This window comes from Chaetura pelagica, unplaced genomic scaffold (genome assembly GCF_000747805.2).
Source record: "Chaetura pelagica isolate M959 unplaced genomic scaffold, ChaPel_1.0 scaffold21, whole genome shotgun sequence".
Lineage (NCBI taxonomy): Eukaryota > Metazoa > Chordata > Aves > Apodiformes > Apodidae > Chaetura > Chaetura pelagica.
The window spans coordinates 3385287-3404479 of NW_009952251.1; the positions used below are offsets into that span (position 1 = coordinate 3385287).

A 19193-nucleotide genomic window follows, 5' to 3' on the forward strand; every position below is an offset into this window, starting at 1 on the left:
AAGAAAAAAAACACAACAAAACATAGCATTAATAGTTAGGTAGTTGTTAGTAGTTTTATTAGAACTGTTTATCCCTAATATTTTATGGATATACACCAGGGAGAAAAAAACAACTTAACTCGAATGCTAAAACTATCAAGTAAAAAAATAAAGAAAAAATTAGTTTTCCTAGCGTGTCTTGGTTAGTATTCCTTTCAGCTTTTATTTTTGCAGTGATTATATATGTTGCTTTCAGGTCACTACTGAAGGCTGTTCTAGTCTGATAGATCTAAACTCTTAATATACTTTCCTGTGCTGTAGTTATATAATGTGCAAAACTCTTAATTATTTTGCTTTTAACAGGTGACTGGTAGAAGACAGAAACCCGTTCCTGACTATGTCGAGGAGAAAGCTGGAGAATAAAAGCCTTTCTGGCTTGCTAGCCACATCTCTGCAGACACAAATCAAGTCGGACAATTTCCACAATTTTTATATTCTTGAATCAAAAGAGCTGGGAAGGTGAGATTATTCCTATTTATTTTATTTTAGTGAGAGGAATTTCTGCTGCAAGAGATTTCTTTGTGCAGTGGTAGACCTTTTCTGGTAAACCTTTACAGTAGTAGGTGGGATATTAAGTGTGCTTTTCTCCTTCCTCTCCTGCTCCCCTCCCTTATTTGCAGTATCCAACGGGTTCTCTAAGGACCAGGAAAAGGTATAGTGAGACATGAATTGTCAGCTTTTTCCATGTTGGAGTGATTTAGCCTGTTTCATAGGCATGTAGATCTGGGATTTGGTTCCTTTTCTTCCATTTCCCCATATGCTCACACATCACATTCCAGGTAGGTAAACTGCAGAAGAGATGACATAGGGTAGTACTGCTAGACAAAGAATGGAGATTTTGAATTGGTTATATGGTAGAGGTTTTTTTGAAGTCCAGAAAACAAAGACCTTCTTTTTTCCCCTCCCACCCTCAAGTCGTTAGTCTAAGTTTCTAACAACATGCTGTTTTAGAGTAGTTTTGCAGTCTACTTCCCCTGTTCATGTTTGCAACAGAAAAAAAGGGAAATAAAAGAAAAAAAACAACCAAACAAACCTTGGTATTTATGATACCGTTTCAGAGATCTGAGTTAATGATTTTTTTAAATTATTGGGTTAATTCATACCTTGAAAATATTCAGGGAATTGGGTATAAAGCCATGCTACCATGATGCCTTGTCATATTTCCAAGCTCTTCAAACAGAAGTGGCATGGATCAGTCTCAAAGTTGGGCCTTGCTGTGCTATGTAGCAAACCTTAGCACCTGTAACTTGCTTTGTCAACAAAAATGCTCTTGTACATCTGATTTTTGTGAGCTCTTTACCCTTCGTAGTTGTCTTGGTTTGTGTTTTGTTTGGTTTTGTGTTTTTTTTCCCCAGCATGTACATTTTCTGGAAGGCTTTTATAGAAGTGCACCTTTCAACCTGTACCTCTCCTCTTTTCTTATACCTTTGTTAACTCTCGTTATGAATGTATAGGGTCTACAAAAGCTGTTCATATGCACCATCCTCTAGAGCTGAGTATTCTAAAGACTCTAGGTTTTCAGATTGTACAAACCTCTGAGATGATGTCTAAAGCGTCATCAAAGTACAGATTTTGTGTGGATTCCAAAACAGCCTTTTTGTAGTATTTTCTGTATGTGAAAAACCAGACGTAACAAAATGAGTGTGAAATTGCAAAGAAACAGAAGCAGAGTAGTATGTCTTCCAAAAGGCTTTTGACTTTTCCTGGCTGAACAGTGGACGTAGCATTTTTTTAAATGTTTTTTAAGTGTTTACAACACTTCGTAGGGGATATAAAATCCATCTTTCTTTGTGGCTTCTCTAAAAGATGTAATATGTTTTTCTTTTTACTTGAGATTTTCTTCTTCCTCTTCCTGTTACTTAGTAAATAGTTCTTTTGTTCTTCCCTTGTTAAGCTTTCCAAGTCCCATTTCTTCCTCCCACGCCTTTATCTTTTACGTCCTTTGGTATTTAAGACTGACTCATGAAGCAGGCAGGTTCTATTTAGTGGGTTAAGTAGCTTTGTCCCCAGTGTGTGGATGTCTTGGCTTCTTTTGAAGTAGTTTTAGAATCATAGAATCATAGAATCGTTAAAGTTGGAAGGGACCTTAAAGATCATGAAGTTCCAATCCTCCTGCCATGAGCAGGGAACCCTGCCACTCGATCAGGTTGCACAAAACCTTGTCCAGCCTGGCCTTAAAAACCTCCAGGGATGGGGCATCAACAGCCTCTCTCGGCAACCCATTCCAGTTCCTCACCACCCTTATAGGGAAGAATTTCTTCCTAATATCTAACCTAAATCTCCCCTCTCTCAGTTTAAAACCATTACCACTTGTCCCATGACTATTTCCTCTGATTAATTTCTGTGGTTTATAACTTGGGATATGAAACCAACTTGAAATCACTTTTTATCTCATAAAACTGGACCACAATAGTTAGGCAGTTGTTTTGCAGGCAACGAGGATTGGGAACCACTGTGCTTGCTTCAGTGCAATGGTTCCGTTCAGACTTTGTTGCATTTCTGGGGAAATTCCACTGCTGTAAAACAACTCTTTATCTTAACAATTTTGTCTTAATAATTGGCATACTAAAAGTACATTATAAACAAGTGGAAATTCTTACACAATCAGTCTGGCGATACCACTGACCCTTCAGAGCTGTTACACCTGCAATCACTAGAAGGAAGATGTGCACAAATATTCAGGAAAAGTCTTGCTGTTCTCATGAAACTCAACCAGTTCCCCTTTTTTAATTTTAGAGAAACTTTTGTGGTTGATGGGCTGATGTGTTGTTAAAACAAGAATGTAAGCTGTGGGGGGATTATCTTAAACTTTAATATATTATGAAACTCAGTTCAGTAACTTCAAATTCTCTGCAGTAATAAGCAGGTTTAATGATTGGGAAAGGACATGTTTGGTTCAGATTTAGAAGTAGCTGCTGAAATGAAGAATGTGTATATATTGGATTGTAAATAACTTTCACCTTTTCTTTTTTGTTTTGAGTTTTCTACTCTTTCTACATTTTGTGTTTTTAAAAAAGATAGGGAAATCCTAGAACTAATTTGATGTTGAAGTAAATTATGTCAGAGAAGCTATTTTATTAAATATACTTCTAAATAAACAATAGCAGTATGATTAAAGGTCAGCTTTACACATCTTATGATTTGGTCAGATTTGTACAAACTGTATTTAGCAAGGTTATTTGCAAATGGAAAGTGATTTTTCGTGATGTTCATACCTTTTTTGATTAAATACTGAAGTCAAGATTTTTCAAAATAGCCTTGGATGTTAATTTATTATTTTTTTTTTAAGAGATGTTCTTTTTAGGCATTGGGTTTTTTGCACCAGAAGAAAGGCAAAGTCTGCTGGGAACCATAGCCTTTTCTACTAAAGAAGCTAATTTAGTTGAGAAAGTGCAGGTCAGATAGCTGGTGCTGAGCTGCTTCATCAAGTTTGTTAGTGTGCTGTGGGAACCAAAAATATGCCTGGAAAGGCGTTTTTCAAAGACATAAGCATAGATCTTGTTCTTAGTACACAGTTTTATAACTGTTTTTAGAACTTTGCTAAGTTTATTTTAGCTCTTAAAACTTTTCTTTTTTTTAAAACTGTTTCTTGTATCATTTGAGAACACTTTGCAAGTATGCAACTAGGCATTTCTGGGAATGCAAAACTTGTGATTATAAAACTTTGTTTTTGCAGGAGTTTACAACTTGGCTTAAAAAACTGCATTTTTTCCTCTTAATTTTTTTAAAGGTCAACTTGATGTTTTGTGTGGTTTTCTTTTAAAAACAGTTCTTCGCCAAAATACATTTTTTTTTCCGTACCTAAACAGATGGCTAGGAAATAAAGCAGCACATTTCATCTAACTGCAGTTAAGAAAGAGAACACTAAGTAGTGGGTGGGGTTTTTTTTTGTTAAGATGTTTTTAAACATTTTGCAGATAATTAGGGGTGTTTTTTTGGCAGTGCTAGATGAATTATGGAGGGAAGTTTTTTTTATTATTTTAAAAGTTCCTGCACTCAAGACTTCCCCCCACCTCAGCATACAAATAAGCTTTATTTTCTCTGTTCTCTACATTTCACAGGGTTTTACTTTGTTTATTACTGTATACTGTAGGTGCTGTAATGTGGTTGAGGGATTTTTTGGTTTGTTTCCAATTATTTACCATGCCTTTTTATTTCTTATGTCAATTTACATACATTTTCTATCTTAGATCTTAAATGTTTTCTCTTTTTATTTGTAGAGGAAGATGTGCTGTGGTTAGAAAGTGTACAGCTAAATCCACAGGCCAAGAGTACGCAGCTAAATTTTTAAAGAAAAGAAGAAGAGGCCAAGACTGCAAAGCAGAGATTCTGCATGAAATTGCTGTGCTTGAGTTAATGAAATCTAATCCTCACATAGTTAATCTTCATGAAGTCTATGAAACAGCAAATGAAATAATTTTAGTGTTGGAATAGTAAGTATGCCTTCATCAGCTTTTCCATGTTTGTAGTTACAAATCTGTTAGTATATTTAGTTTTTGCATGGTGTGCTTGAACACCCAGAAGAATTACATATCCATTATGCTAATATTTTATTATTATGTACTTTATAAGCTCTTAGGGACTTTTTTGGTATTGTTTATTTTCATGTCAATGCAAGAGTTGAATCACTTGCTTTTAATTTTTAATCTTTGGGTTTGTACATGTGTTTTCTTACATTCACAGTAAATGAGTTGTGTGAAACTATGTGGTATAAGGCATAAAACAAAATACACCAAAGCCTGTAGTACTTCCGTACTCAAATTGAAAAGAAATGGACTGAATATATTTTTTTGTCAGCTCTCAAATGCTATCAAAAAATAGTAAGATTAATCTTTCTTCTTGCTGTATAACTCAGTTTTGTAGACACTTTCACTCAAGTTAAAATTGAAATATTTTTTTGTGCCTTGAAATACTGTCTCAGGAGGCTAATTTTTATTAGAACTTGCCTCTTCAATTTGAGGAGACAGTTTCTTCTGCTAGTTGGATTTTTGTAAAAAAGCTCTGATCAATTTTCAGGTCAGGCTAATCTAATGTAAAACCTGAATACAAACTTTAGCATGTTATTTTTTGTTATTGAAGGATCTTTGTCCTTGATGAAGGACAAATGTCCTGGAATCCCATAGAAAGTGCCCAGTGCTTTGATGCATCTCAAACCATTAAAAAAAAATAGCCACTGATGCCAGCTACACAGAGAAGCTGAAATCACATCCGTGTTCTGTGAACTTCAGTCACTGTTTGACACTTCTTGATGACTGAAAACTTGCAGTTCATTTGTGGGTTCTGAGTTTTTCTAAATGTAGTTTTTTTGTTGTTTCAAAAGTGGCTTCTGGAGCGGTTTCCTCCAAAATTCCCATGTCTTTTTAGATGCCCTTTGGCTTCTTGTAAGCTCTGAAAATAAGTCTACTTTGGGAATCTAATTTGAATTACCTGTCATATTTGATGTATGTGTGTTTGTTTGCAATGTAAGTAACAAAAATGCAGTTTGTGAAATTGAGAAAGTATTTTGTTTTAAGTAGGATTTAATTTTAATGTACAAAGTATTCAAAGAGCTTTTAACGGTGGACTGCATACACCATGATAAATTACTTCAAATTTTCCAAAGACGCTAGCTAGATTATCTTGAAGATTTTCCTCAAACTGGATGACCCCTAACATATGATTTGTTGTTCTGATAAGACTAGAATAGTAAATAATGTAGAAAGACAAAGTCCAGATGACAAGTTTTCAACTTTTTGTCAAGAACAAATTCACACAAAAGCCATACCAACATTCCTGCTTCTGTTACAGCTCAGCTAACTCTACCTTGCTTATTAAAGCTCTGTACTGGAAAAAAAATCCTTATACTACATTGATGTTAATGGTCTGCTTTGTAGTAGCTTTCAGAAATCTTGTAGTAAGTGTTTCTAATTCTATTGGGACATGCAGAGGGCTGATTGTGCTTCTAAATTATGTCCTTCGGTAGCAGAATACACAGATATTTTTTTTCATGTCTCTGAGGCAGTACTCAAAGAATTGCAAGAAATTAGTCTCTTACTCATAAAATAGTTGATAAGGATTTCCTGTTAGCTGTATTTTTCCTCCTACATGTGGTCTTTGCTATTGGATTATATTGGGGGGATTCTTTAGAAGTCAGAGTCATAAGAATCAGTTTCTGTAAACACACAATTTCTAAATGGAGAAATGGATGCTAGTTCCTAAGGCCATCTTTGCAGAGGGAATTACTGAAGTCTTGACTACATCTTCAAAAGCCCCACAGCAAAGGTTGTTGCTCTTCTAATCTACAGGGCAAAGGTGATTGGAGGAATTCAGTTATTTGGAGATAAACCTGGCAGCTGTACTAATTAATTTTACAGCTATACGAGAGAGCTGTCCTAATTTTCAAATCCATCTAGTTTTGTTCACTGAAGAACTAAGATAGGCCTGACAGAATCAGATCAGTGGTCTGTCTAATCTACTGCTGTTATCAGCAGTGGTTGTAGGGAGATGCTATTTAGGAAGAGCTAAGGAGTGTATGAGCCTGTCCACTTTTTGCTCTCTGTTCTTTTTGCACTGTCTTGGCAACCAGAGGTTTTGTACTGAGGATACTTCTCTGCCTGTTCCTTTTAGTATGTGTTTATGGACCTGTAGTCTGTGAATCTGTTTTGTCCTTTTCTGAACCTGGTGATGCCATCTACTTTGGTGGCAATAGATTCCAGATGTTCATGGCCTACTGTGTGAAGAAATCTTTTCTTCTATCTGTAGTGAAATAATCAGCCAGTTTCATCAGGTAGCTTCCTAGTTTTCATATTGTGGGATTTGGTGAATAATTGTTCTTAGTTTTTCTTTAAACTAGCTTTAGTGTTTTTGTGAGCCTCATCCATTGACTCTGCCACAATCTTCTTCAAAATTTTCTGAGCTGTACCTGCCAGTTAAAAGTTTGGCATTGTGTAGGTTCTGCTAGGTTATTTTCCTGAAGATATCTTACATATATGTATGCTACAAGTCTTCTGGTGCTACTTTACTCCCTTTCTGAACTTCACCACTTGTAGAAGGCTGAATAATTTCAAACTCAGCACAAAAGGAAACAGCTGACACTGTGGCAAAATGTAGAAGTATAACTAATAAACCACAAACAGCACAGTTACTTGCATGCTGTCTTTATGCTGTACTAATAGTGGATTTTTCTGTAAGCAAACAATGGCCTTTTACTGATGAGAACATATTGGAGATCTGGTGTAAAAACGTGAAGCTTGTCATTCTCACCTTTGTTATTAGTGTAGAAATGGTAGATTTTAAAGTAGCAGAGCTGAATCCTTGTATTTCTGAATATTCTGTGTCTACTAGAGTTCTGGAAGATACAATTTGCTAACTGACTAGACAACTGTATATTTCAGCAGCAGCAGCATGATAGATTTTATTCTTTCTGATATAAATACCTGATTTTTAGTCTTCCATCAGAATGGCATGGGGTAGCTTGAATGCATTTTCCTTCCTCTCTGGAAATACAGAAATACTCTTCAGTAACTCTAGCTGTTGATTGCATTGTAGTTCTTAAATTTACACCACAGTCACATCATGTACTACAAAAAAAATAAAAATAATTACTGCCAAATTCAGAGAACTGGAAAACAGCTGGGATTTCTTGCTTTGAGTTATTTCTGGAACTAGTCTAATGGAAGCAATTTTAGATTTAACTTGAAGAGAAAGACTGCTTCTCTTAGGGAATGACGATAGAACTCATCTTCCTGAAGGTATCTTCACACTCACAGGAAGCATGCTTGAGGGTACCAAAGCATTTTCTGCCACAGAGTTCTGTTTCAGTGTCTAAACTGCTGTTGCTAGCTAGGAGGAAAGAAAAAGCATAATCACATTCTTTTTAAATTTTTTTAAGTGCTTATATGATGTGTCTTGGCATAAGCTTAAAAAAAAAAGAAAAAGAAAAAAACACAATATTCCTAACATCTTTGAGAATATGAATATGATAATTGAACATCTATTCTATAAATAGGTACTATATATTATATTTTTCCTCACTTAAACTTGCAAATTCAAATTTAATACATAAGCTTTCTTGACTGTGTTTCAGTGCTGCTGGAGGAGAAATATTTGACTTGTGTGTCTCAGATCTGGATGGCAGAATTGGTGAAAGGGATATCGTAAGACTTATAAGACAAATACTTGAAGGACTTCGCTGCTTGCATGAAAACAATATTGTTCATCTTGATTTAAAGGTGAGGCTGACAGCAGACTTTATTTTAGTACTTTATCTTCAATTTAATATTATGATAATCAAAGTGATTTATTAAGTACATAACAAAAAAAGGAGGAGAAAAATGAGTATATTTAAGATGAAATAGTTTTTAGAACCAAAATTAAGCCATAACTATTACAGAATAGAAATGTTATTTAGTACACTGGAGGGTTCTGCAGCTAATGTTTTGTTAATTGAGAATTAAATCTTTTCTAGCCTCAAAATATTTTACTGAGCAGCGTCAATCCCCTTGGTGATGTAAAAATTGTGGATTTTGGAATGTCTCGGAAGCTGGAGAGTTCCAGTGAACTGCGGCAGATAATGGGAACAACGGAGTATCTAGGTATGGAAGAGTTGCCTCACACTTGTGATGTGTGGTTTTGAGAAAACAAACAATTCGTGTAACATGCTTATCAACTTAACATTTATTACTAGAGAAAGGACACCAGGACCAGGGCATGTTTAGAGATTTTCTTTTTTTAGAGTATTCAATATTTCCACCAGAAATATCCCAAAATTATATCACTAAGTGCACTTCTAATTTAATGCTATAGTATTTGCCATGGTGCAGACTGTCTAACAGCCAGAATGTCTTGTTGATTTAATTATTTTGATTAGAGTTGAAATGCAACACTCACTAGCATGCACAAAGAAATGTTCTTTGAATTAGGAATGCCATTTAATGTGATGATTTCATGAGATTAAAATATTCCTTGGAAAGGGAAAGATTGCTGTTAACACTGGACAAGTTTCCTTCATGATCTGTCTGCAGTCAATTTTAAGAGCACTTTAATCTGTAGTGAGCAACTTGATACCTATCACACACTAACAGCCACTGTCCGTAAATTTGGCTTGGTTATCTGGCTTTGCAGTGTTAACATGCGGAAAGCTTTATGCATTTCCCTTAAAAAGCTATATACTTGAAAGCCTCTTAGAATAAATTTTTATGTGCATGCATCTGATTAGAAAATTCCTTGGGACTTGAATTCCAGATTTTAGGCAATATAGTACTATTTTATTGTAAACCAATTAAGTGTTGGTGGGTCTAATCAAACAGAAATAAGTTTGTTCCCACCATTGTGGCTTGAAAATAATAAACCTGATCATTGAAGCTGCATACTTAGGTTGGCCAAAAAATGCCAGAAATGTCGTGTATGATTCCATGCCACTTAGAAAAACACTTCAATAAATAATTATTTTTCTCTTTTCTAGCTCCAGAGATCTTAAACTATGATCCTATAACCACAGCTACAGATATGTGGTAGGTTGTATGTGCTAATTCATTTTATTGAGGTAGGCGTGACCACTTGATTTAGGGTCTAGATCCGGATTCTGGCACAGTTTATCCGGCTTCCAAGAACAGACTCCTGTTGGTGGGCAGATCAAAAAAGGGAGAGTTGGGAGGGGACAGAGCCCTCAGGATATAACCTGGGGCTTATAGGACTTACTGTATATGGATCTGTTGCACACTTAGTAGGGAATGCAGGTGGCTTCTAAACCTGTATAGTAAAGGTATTTGTTCTGAGGGAACTGTATCAAAGATTCGATAATATACTTTAGGTAAATCATATGATGTGTAATACTCATATTCATGCTCAGGGAAAAAATGTCAACGAGGGAATATTGAACACAAATGTCGATTGTACAGAAAGGGTGACTAAATCTCAATCTTTGACACTTCATCCAAAATTGTAGTGAAATATGTTTTTTTTATTTACATGCAAATTAGAAAGTCTATCTTTTTGCTGTTCTGTCATCCGGAATTGCCATATATCTAAGAATGGGCTGTGTAAATGCAATCTATTTACTTTTCTTAACAGCCTCAATGGGAAGAAAGGGTATATTGAAAGTAAATGATTTTTGAAGATTCCCTTAATGAAGACAGATACATGGCTTTTCTTGTGTGTGACTGTGCATGTGTGCTTATGTGCATATGATCACATAAAAGTGCGAAGTTACAGGATGTTTCTAATTCTTTGAGTGTGGTGTACATCAGGAAATTTCATCTGCAGCACAATAAATATGTGGGTTATATTGTTTAGATAGCCTAGTAGGATTACATATTGTGTTCTTATCTCAGGAACCTGGGTGTAATTTCATACATGCTGCTGACACAAGAATCTCCATTTGTGGGAGCTGATAATCAAGAAACTTACCTTAATATATCTCAAGTTAACGTGGATTACTCAGAAGAAACATTTTCATCGGTTTCACAGCCTGCCAAAGACTTCATTCAAAAACTTCTCATCAAAAATCCAGAGTAAGTGACAAACTTCTCCAAACAAGAATCTTAACTGATATGTTTGTGGAGCACCTAAAAAAAGTTAATGTTACCTTGGGAGATTTATGCCATTGATACAATCAGTCAGACATTTCACAATGCATTGGTATTATCGGCTGGATATTTAAGAGTGTAGGTTTATGCTTTTCCATAACGTATGAATAGGATCACTCTCATTGGTTCACTCTCTGGTTATTACTATATTCAGTCTTTTGCTTTGAGTTTTGTTATATTTTTTGTTTCTTCGTATTTTCATTCAGAGGACAGAGTATTAGCAAGTTTGATGAAATATAGAAAGGTGATATTCTTGTCTGTAATTTAACCTTTTATTGGATGATTTGGAGAGACAAAATGCAGTATTTTTTATGCAGTGCTTTCTTGTTTCCTGACTTATATTTATTATATATTTTTCTATGTTAAATAATTTTTATATAAAAACTTGGCAGTCTTAAGACTGAACATATATTCTTCAGAAATATACAGTGTTTTGTCATGTTCAGTCTTTTTGATCTCAATCAAAAGTAGAAACTTCTTTTTGTTTGTAAGGCACTTTTCCATAACTTGACATTCTTTGGAAGTTCAGACTCTAACCAAGGCCTTTCAGACTAGCTGAACTTTGAGAGCATAGTCTGAGAGTGGGAGAATTGTAGACATTAACTGTGTCTGTGCTTGCTGTATAGCATTAACTCTGGGTATTTTTTTTAACTGTTGCACCAGCAAATGCACTAAAACAAACCAAAACACAGTTAAGAAAAGCACCCTAAAAAGTATATATGGGAAAATAATATTTAGTAGTCAGTCATTATCAATTATAGTGCTACTTTTAATTTGTGATGAGTCCCTGTCTTCCTCATCCTGCAGCAAGCAGGAGTGAACCTGTTGTTTGATCAAGAAAGGTTCTTTAATAAGAGCGGACGATGGGAGGTTATATCCATGAACCTGCCTACTTTGATGAAATAAGGTGTCACAGTTTGACTTAGGATCGGCAGTGAAACCAGTGACAACCCTGCCCCTGTCATCTACACCGAGCTTGCATAGATACATGGAATGGAATACTTTGGTCAGTTTTGCTGTCCATCTAGTCCACTTCTCCCTACGAGAGGGTTACAGATACAGCTCTTCTGCTTTGGTAGCATCTGAGGCTGCAGATTCACTAAGTAGAGCAAAGTGACCTTAAAGTCCCAGCAGTAACATAAACATTCAGGTGTTATCAGCCCACCATGGAAAACTTGCTGCTAGTTAAAAGAGAGCTTACTGAAGAAAAAAAAAAAAATCAGTAAAAGGAAAATTTGCTTCATACTGGCTCAAACCAGGACACAAGGTCTTGATATAAATTCATGTCTGGACGGGACCAAGTATCAACAGTCCTTTCTATTTTGACATTTCATGTAGATGGTTTGTCAAGATCTGGAATAAATCACAAGAAGTGTGGTATCATGAGGGAAGCAATTACCAAGAACCTGCTTTGAGCAGTATCAGTGTGGACCTGTGGGATGTTTGACATTCTGTCACAGTTACTATTCTGCTTACGTTTTTTGCTGGTGGGCATCTCAGTCTTTATTATATCCTCAGTAACTTATTTTTTTTTGTTTTCTCCCCATTCCAATTCTTGGTTGCTATACCTTCTTGAATTTTATAAGGAAACATCTGTCCTTAGATACTCTCTAAACTCAGGACTCTGTCAAGTTACAGGTATTAATGCTTTGGTGTCAACTCTGATACTGAAAGATGTCTTTGCATGTGCCAGAACTACATTGATTACATTTTCAGTATTTTTGCAATTAACTTAAGCACCTTTACCCTTTTCTCTTTCAAAGGGAAAGACCCACAGCAGAGGCCTGTCTTTCTCATTTGTGGTTGCAGCAAGGGGAGTTCATACTCCTGTGTAGCCCTGAAGAAACTTGTTGCTCTTCTCTGATGCCTGGACACATAACAAAATGCTCAGAGGAGCGAAATGCAAAATCAAGTTGTAATGGTACTTGCAGCAAGAAGGAAGACAAAGAAAACATTCCAGAGGACAGCAGTACAGTCTCCAAACGCTTCCGATTTGATGATTCATTGCAGTATCCCCAAGACTTCATGACAGACTTCGTATGTTAATGGGTAACACAGACTTTTATAAAATGAATTTAGCATAACCTATTCCAGTGGCGAATATAAGATTATGGCTCGCCAATTTGTGCAGCACTGCAGCACTGGCATACTGGAAATGCACTTTGATTCTTTTATGCTGGTGCTTCCTTTGCTGTCCGTTGCTGGCAATGGATTTAACTCCTGAGAAATTGGGATTGTTGCACCAATAAAATGAAGTGGTTGTTTTTTTTTATTTTTATAGAAGATAAAATTAAATATTTTTGCACTTTTCAAGTTTTAGTTTAAAAATTATGCCAAAATGAATTAATTAATACCTGAAAATTAGTTTCTTTAAACTCAGGTATCCTGGTTAAGTGATCATTCCTTATTCCATACCATTTCCTATTGTACTAATGCACCAGGTTACAGACTGGTCTTATACAATAGTTTGATGAGTCCAGGCTCTGGATCTTTATCCATCATGTTGGTTTCTCAGAGCAGAGGAGATGGTACAGGTTTCATTGGGGTTCATGCCCTCATTGTGACTTCCTCCTGGATGCCACTATGTGATCCTAGGGACAGACATTGAAAACAACTGATCACCATTATTCAATAATGAAAACTATGCAACCCAAACTAAATGGTCTCAGCCAGAGTTAAGCTCCCCTTTGGTACATGGTGGACTTCACCATCCTCCTGCATTACCCACCAAATATGTCCAGGACCTTGAGTAGAGACAACCCCATGCATGGCTTGGCCTCTGTCCAAAGCAGGATAGACCCAGAGAGTTTTTCCTAGTAGATACCTTTCACATACAACAGGGACTTTATCCCATTCTATTGTATGTAAAAGGTCTGATAGGGCAGGCAGCTTGACTGATAGATTCCCTGGTGTTAACTAGTCAGGTGGCTTCTGCCAAATGCTTATACCAAATTTTTTTCTTGCATGGTGGTTTTCATCAGACCATTGTAGTGTTAAATTTTTCCAGATGCTGGTGCATGACAGGGGATATGATATATCCACTCAATACCATGCTCTTTGGCCCAGTTGTCTATTAGGTTGTTTCTGAAATCAGTCCAGTTTTCTCACTGGATTTCATGAAGTCTGCTAGATCCATCTGCCTTGCCAAGGACTCAATATACATCAGGATAGCAACTTTCACCTCCCAGCTGTTCAGACAGGGTCTGGTCCCTTCTGTCCTGCACAGCCACGTTTTCCTTCTGCCAAAACCAGGGTGAAGAGGAGTCTTCACTGTCTGAACTCTACTCTGATGCATTCCAGTGTGCCTGAAGCCCAAGTCTGTCGTGTGAGATAAGGTGCCAGCAGGTTGGAAATCAGCCAACATAACCCCCATATATGGCGAGGGATGGAAGGATGATCTGGGAAATTACAGGCCTGTTAGTTTGACTTTGGTACTGGGGAAGCTGATGAAGCAGATTATCCTGAGTACCATTGTGCAGTACATAGAGGACAACCAAGTGATGAGGCTCAGTCAGCATGGGCTCATGAAGGGCAGGTTCTGTTTGACTAATCTGATCTCTTACAGGAGAAGGGAATGGCTGTGGATGTTGTTTACCTTGACTTCCATAGAATCATAGAATGGTTTGGATTGGAAGGCATCTAAAAGATCATCTAGTTCCAACCCCCCTGCATAGGCAGGGACACATCCTGCTACATCAGGTTGCTTAAGGCCCCATCCAGTCTGGTTTTGAAGACCTCCAGGGAGGGGGCATCCACAGCCTCCCTGGGCAACCTGTTCCAGCATGTCACCACCCTCACAGGAAAGAAATTTTTCCTAATGTCCATCCTGAATCTCCCCTCTTTCAGCTTCATTGCCCCTTGTCCTCTCACTATACACCTGTGTAAAAAGCCCTACCCCCGCTTTCTTGTAGGCCCCCTGAAGATAGTAGAAAGTCGATATAAGGTCACCACAGAGCCTTATCGAGGCTGAACAACTCCAACTTCCTCAGCCTGTCTTCATAGGGGAGGTGCTGCAGCCCTCTGATCATCTTTGTGGCTCTTCTCTGGTCATGGTCGAGGACTTCAGCAAAGCCTTTGACACAATTTCCCACTGCATGCTCCTAGAGAAGCTGGCTGCTTGTGGCTTGGATGTGCACATGCTTTGCTGGATAAAAAACTGGTTCGATGGCCGGGTCCAAAGAGTTGTGTTCAGTGGTGTTAAATACAGTTAAAGCCAGTCATGAGTGGTGTTCCCAAGGGCTCAGTGCTGGGCTGCTTCTGTTTAACATGTCTATGGATGATTTGGATGAGAGGATAGAGTACAGCCTCAGCAAGTTTGCAGATGACACAAAGTTGGATAGGAGTGTTGATCTGCTTGAGGGTCGGGAGGCTCTGCAGAGGGATCCAGACAGGCTTGATCTGGCCAGGGCGAATAGCATGAGTTTCAATAAGGCTAAATGTTAGGTCCTGCACTTTGGCCATAACAACCTCTGGTAGTGTTTTAGGCTTGGGGAGGAGTGGCTGGAAAGCTGCCCAGCAGAGAGGGACCTGGGGGTGCTGACGGACAGCTGGCTGAACATGAGCCAGTAGTGTGTCCAAGGTGGCCAAGGCAGCCAACACCACCCTTGCCTGCATCAGGAATAGTGTGACCAGCAGGACCAAGGAGGTGTTCCTGCACCTATACTCAGCCTTGGTGAGGCTGCACCTCAAGTACTGTGTGTAGTTTTGGGCACTGCAGTACAGGAAGCTCACTGAGGTGCTGGAGAGGGTGCAGAGAAGGGCGACTAGGCTGATTAGGGGTCTGGAAAACAGATCTTGTGAGGAGGGGCAAACCATGCCCGCAGAACCTTGCCTGGTCTGGTCCTGGTCCCTTCCTTTACTGAGGTAGTCCCGCCAGTTCACTTCTTGGACCCCCACCATCAGTGGCCGGATTTCAGTGTTGTACAGGCTTTCTGCCTCTTTGACCAGGTGCTGCCCGTTTTTCCACAGCTGCTGGACCTGGCTCTTCACCTTGTGGTCAGAATCCTGCAGGAAGGTGGCCAGTTTCCTGCTGCACAGGCTTGCACCAGCCTTCTTCCTCATGGGAGGAGCCATGGTGGTGGGGCTGACAGCGGGACTGGGGGGTGGGAGCAGTACCAGATCTGTCATGGCTGGCACGGGGAGTGCCACCACCTGCCATATGTTCAAATCCAACTGCCCAGTAACAGCTGTTAATGGCAGCAGAAGTCTTTAGGTTGGGGAGTTCTTTGTGGACCAGCTTGTACTTTGCATGCCCATTTTTAAATCTTTTTCCAAATAGAAATTCAAATTATGTGGCTTTCTCCTGTAAAGAAGTGTCTATGCAATCTCATACAATTTTATTTAAACCATCTGTGTTAATATTGCTTATAGTTTCTTTGAATATGTTACCTTGATCACCATCCAGAAGACCTCACAATAATCTTATCATTGCCAGCATCTCTGGCTAGTGATCCAAATTGCCAAGCCTCCCTGCCCTCCAGATCTATCCCATCATCTCCCAGGTCCCAGCACCACAGTAGCCATGAAATCAGTGAGTCATCCTCATTAGGAGCATAATCCTTCCTTATATCCCATAACTCTTTCATGGACATGGATTTAACGATTTATCTCAGGGTACAAATAATTCTTGTGTGTTGTTCCTGCCTCAAGATGACTCTTTAGCTAGCGCCTGCCCCTCCCCCTGTCTCAGAGCCCTCATTCCTCACCGGATGGTCTGACTTTGTAAAATGCTTTCTGTGGGTTGTTGCTGGGTGACAAGGGCTGGTTGGGACTGAGGGGGGCTGGTGTGGCTCACTGCCACAGCTCCCGCTGGTGCCAGAGCAGTGCCAGGGGCGGTGGTTTCCCATGCTGCCAGCACGAGGCTGCTGCTGCTTGTTGCAGTTTTCCTGTGCCAGTTTTTACCTAGGAACCACCCCTGGCACACATTCAGGCACAGCAATAATACAATCAAAAAGTAATAGCTGTTCCTGGGACCTCCAAACTCTGGCACTGTGAACTTGCCAGAGAAAGGAGCAGAATAATTTTTCACACCAGAAGTCATAAAGTAGCCCTTGAACTGCCCAAGCCAATCCTCAGCCCAACCTCCCAGCAGATCTTGGTGATGGCTAGAATAGGTGGGTGGGAGTCCCTTGCAGCAGGGCTGCTTCCAGGGCTCCTCATAGCACCTGATGGAGTTGAATTCTGGAGAGCACATGGCGTGTTGAAGAACCTCTGAGCAGCAGCAAGAAAAGAAAGGCACAGGAAAAGGGGCTGGTTCTGCTGGCTTTTATAGAGTTTGGCAGGAGGGAATACTGAGCCCTCTGTTCCAACCCTTACAGGTCCTAAAGACCCCCTCTTTAATTCCTCTTGTAGGTGTCAACAAACTGCTGGGCCACTTGAAACCATAACATCAGGCTTTGCCAAGCAGTGGTTGACTATGTGCACGTTTTTATAACTAGCCTTAATAAGAAATTGGTCTAAGCAGGGAAGATGAATCTAGCTGCCTTACAGAGTTTATTTGTGACTGTTATCATTGCTTTACATTGAAGCTAAAGCTGGTTTGGTTTGAAAATATGAGATATAAGTTGGGGCCATTTGAAAAACCGCTTTCTCTCTAAGATCATTAGTAGTTAAGGAAGTGTTCCTACCTTATTAATCTGGTCCACCTAGTGATTATAACACATACTCTGTTTTTCCTGTGTTGGATCTCTGGAATGCTTGAACAGAAAACGGGTAAACTGTTGGTCCTTGCATTAGTGCTGCTTTGCTTCTTATCAGTAGGTTATATTTGAAGACGATGAGGGCCCCATGCTGATGTGAATATTTGATACACTTGTTAGTTTGCTTTATTAAACCTTTGAAATAGTATCATCTTCCTGTATTGACTTGTTCCTAATATGAAAAAAACCTGCAGAACAAAAAGCCTCTTTAGAGTTAAAAGTAATCACTTTTTGCCAGGGAAGCTGCAATTAAAAGTTTCTAATGTAGAAGTGCAGTGCATCTTTCTGTGAGTTATTGTTATCAGTAATAACTAGCTTTGTGCCCGCTCAGAGAAATGGACTGCAGTGTGGTAGTATTTAAAGGCAAACTATCTAATAAATATTTAGGCCTTTAAATTTGGTTTGTTAGGTGAGTTCACTATGTTTTAAAGTTCTGTTCCTTGGCGGTGGTTTCCCATGCTGCCAGCACGAGGCTGCTGCTGCTTGTTGCAGTTTTCCTGTGCCAGTTTTTACCTAGGAACCACCCCTGGCACACATTCAGGCACAGCAATAATACAATCAAAAAGTAATAGCTGTTCCTGGGACCTCCGAACTCTGGCACTGTGAACTTGCCAGAGAAAGGAGCAGAATAATTTTTCACACCAGAAGTCATAAAGTAGCCCTTGAACTGCCCAAGCCAATCCTCAGCCCAACCTCCCAGCAGATCTTGGTGATGGCTAGAATAGGTGGGTGGGAGTCCCTTGCAGCAGGGCTGCTTCCAGGGCTCCTCATAGCACCTGATGGAGTTGAATTCTGGAGAGCACATGGCGTGTTGAAGAACCTCTGAGCAGCAGCAAGAAAAGAAAGGCACAGGAAAAGGGGCTGGTTCTGCTGGCTTTTATAGAGTTTGGCAGGAGGGAATACTGAGCCCTCTGTTCCAACCCTTACAGGTCCTAAAGACCCCCTCTTTAATTCCTCTTGTAGGTGTCAACAAACTGCTGGGCCACTTGAAACCATAACATCAGGCTTTGCCAAGCAGTGGTTGACTATGTGCACGTTTTTATAACTAGCCTTAATAAGAAATTGGTCTAAGCAGGGAAGATGAATCTAGCTGCCTTACAGAGTTTATTTGTGACTGTTATCATTGCTTTACATTGAAGCTAAAGCTGGTTTGGTTTGAAAATATGAGATATAAGTTGGGGCCATTTGAAAAACCGCTTTCTCTCTAAGATCATTAGTAGTTAAGGAAGTGTTCCTACCTTATTAATCTGGTCCACCTAGTGATTATAACACATACTCTGTTTTTCCTGTGTTGGATCTCTGGAATGCTTGAACAGAAAACGGGTAAACTGTTGGTCCTTGCATTAGTGCTGCTTTGCTTCTTATCAGTAGGTTATATTTGAAGACGATGAGGGCCCCATGCTGATGTGAATATTTGATACACTTGTTAGTTTGCTTTATTAAACCTTTGAAATAGTATCATCTTCCTGTATTGACTTGTTCCTAATATGAAAAAAACCTGCAGAACAAAAAGCCTCTTTAGAGTTAAAAGTAATCACTTTTTGCCAGGGAAGCTGCAATTAAAAGTTTCTAATGTAGAAGTGCAGTGCATCTTTCTGTGAGTTATTGTTATCAGTAATAACTAGCTTTGTGCCCGCTCAGAGAAATGGACTGCAGTGTGGTAGTATTTAAAGGCAAACTATCTAATAAATATTTAGGCCTTTAAATTTGGTTTGTTAGGTGAGTTCACTATGTTTTAAAGTTCTGTTCCTTCCACTTCGTGTTTCTAGGCTCTGAGGAAATAGTGCCTATGTGAAGTTTCGATGTATAGCGAATACCAATCATGCCTTAACAGCCTGAAATGAATACTGACAAGATAAAATCCTAATTGTAACACTGGGGCTGGAAGTGT

General features: G+C 38.9%; 1 protein-coding gene across 1 annotated transcript; it reads left to right on the top strand.

Annotated features, from left to right (window-relative positions):
• The first annotated feature begins 338 nt into the window (after positions 1 to 338).
• STK17B (serine/threonine kinase 17b) lies at positions 339 to 12732 on the top strand. The gene is made up of 7 exons (XM_010007369.1): positions 339 to 498; positions 4260 to 4472; positions 8105 to 8249; positions 8486 to 8612; positions 9482 to 9530; positions 10350 to 10529; positions 12368 to 12732. Exons 1-7 carry the CDS (start codon positions 377 to 379, stop codon positions 12648 to 12650), a joined length of 1119 nt encoding a protein of 372 aa, XP_010005671.1. The 5' UTR covers positions 339 to 376; the 3' UTR covers positions 12651 to 12732.
• The last annotated feature ends 6461 nt before the right edge of the window (positions 12733 to 19193 follow it).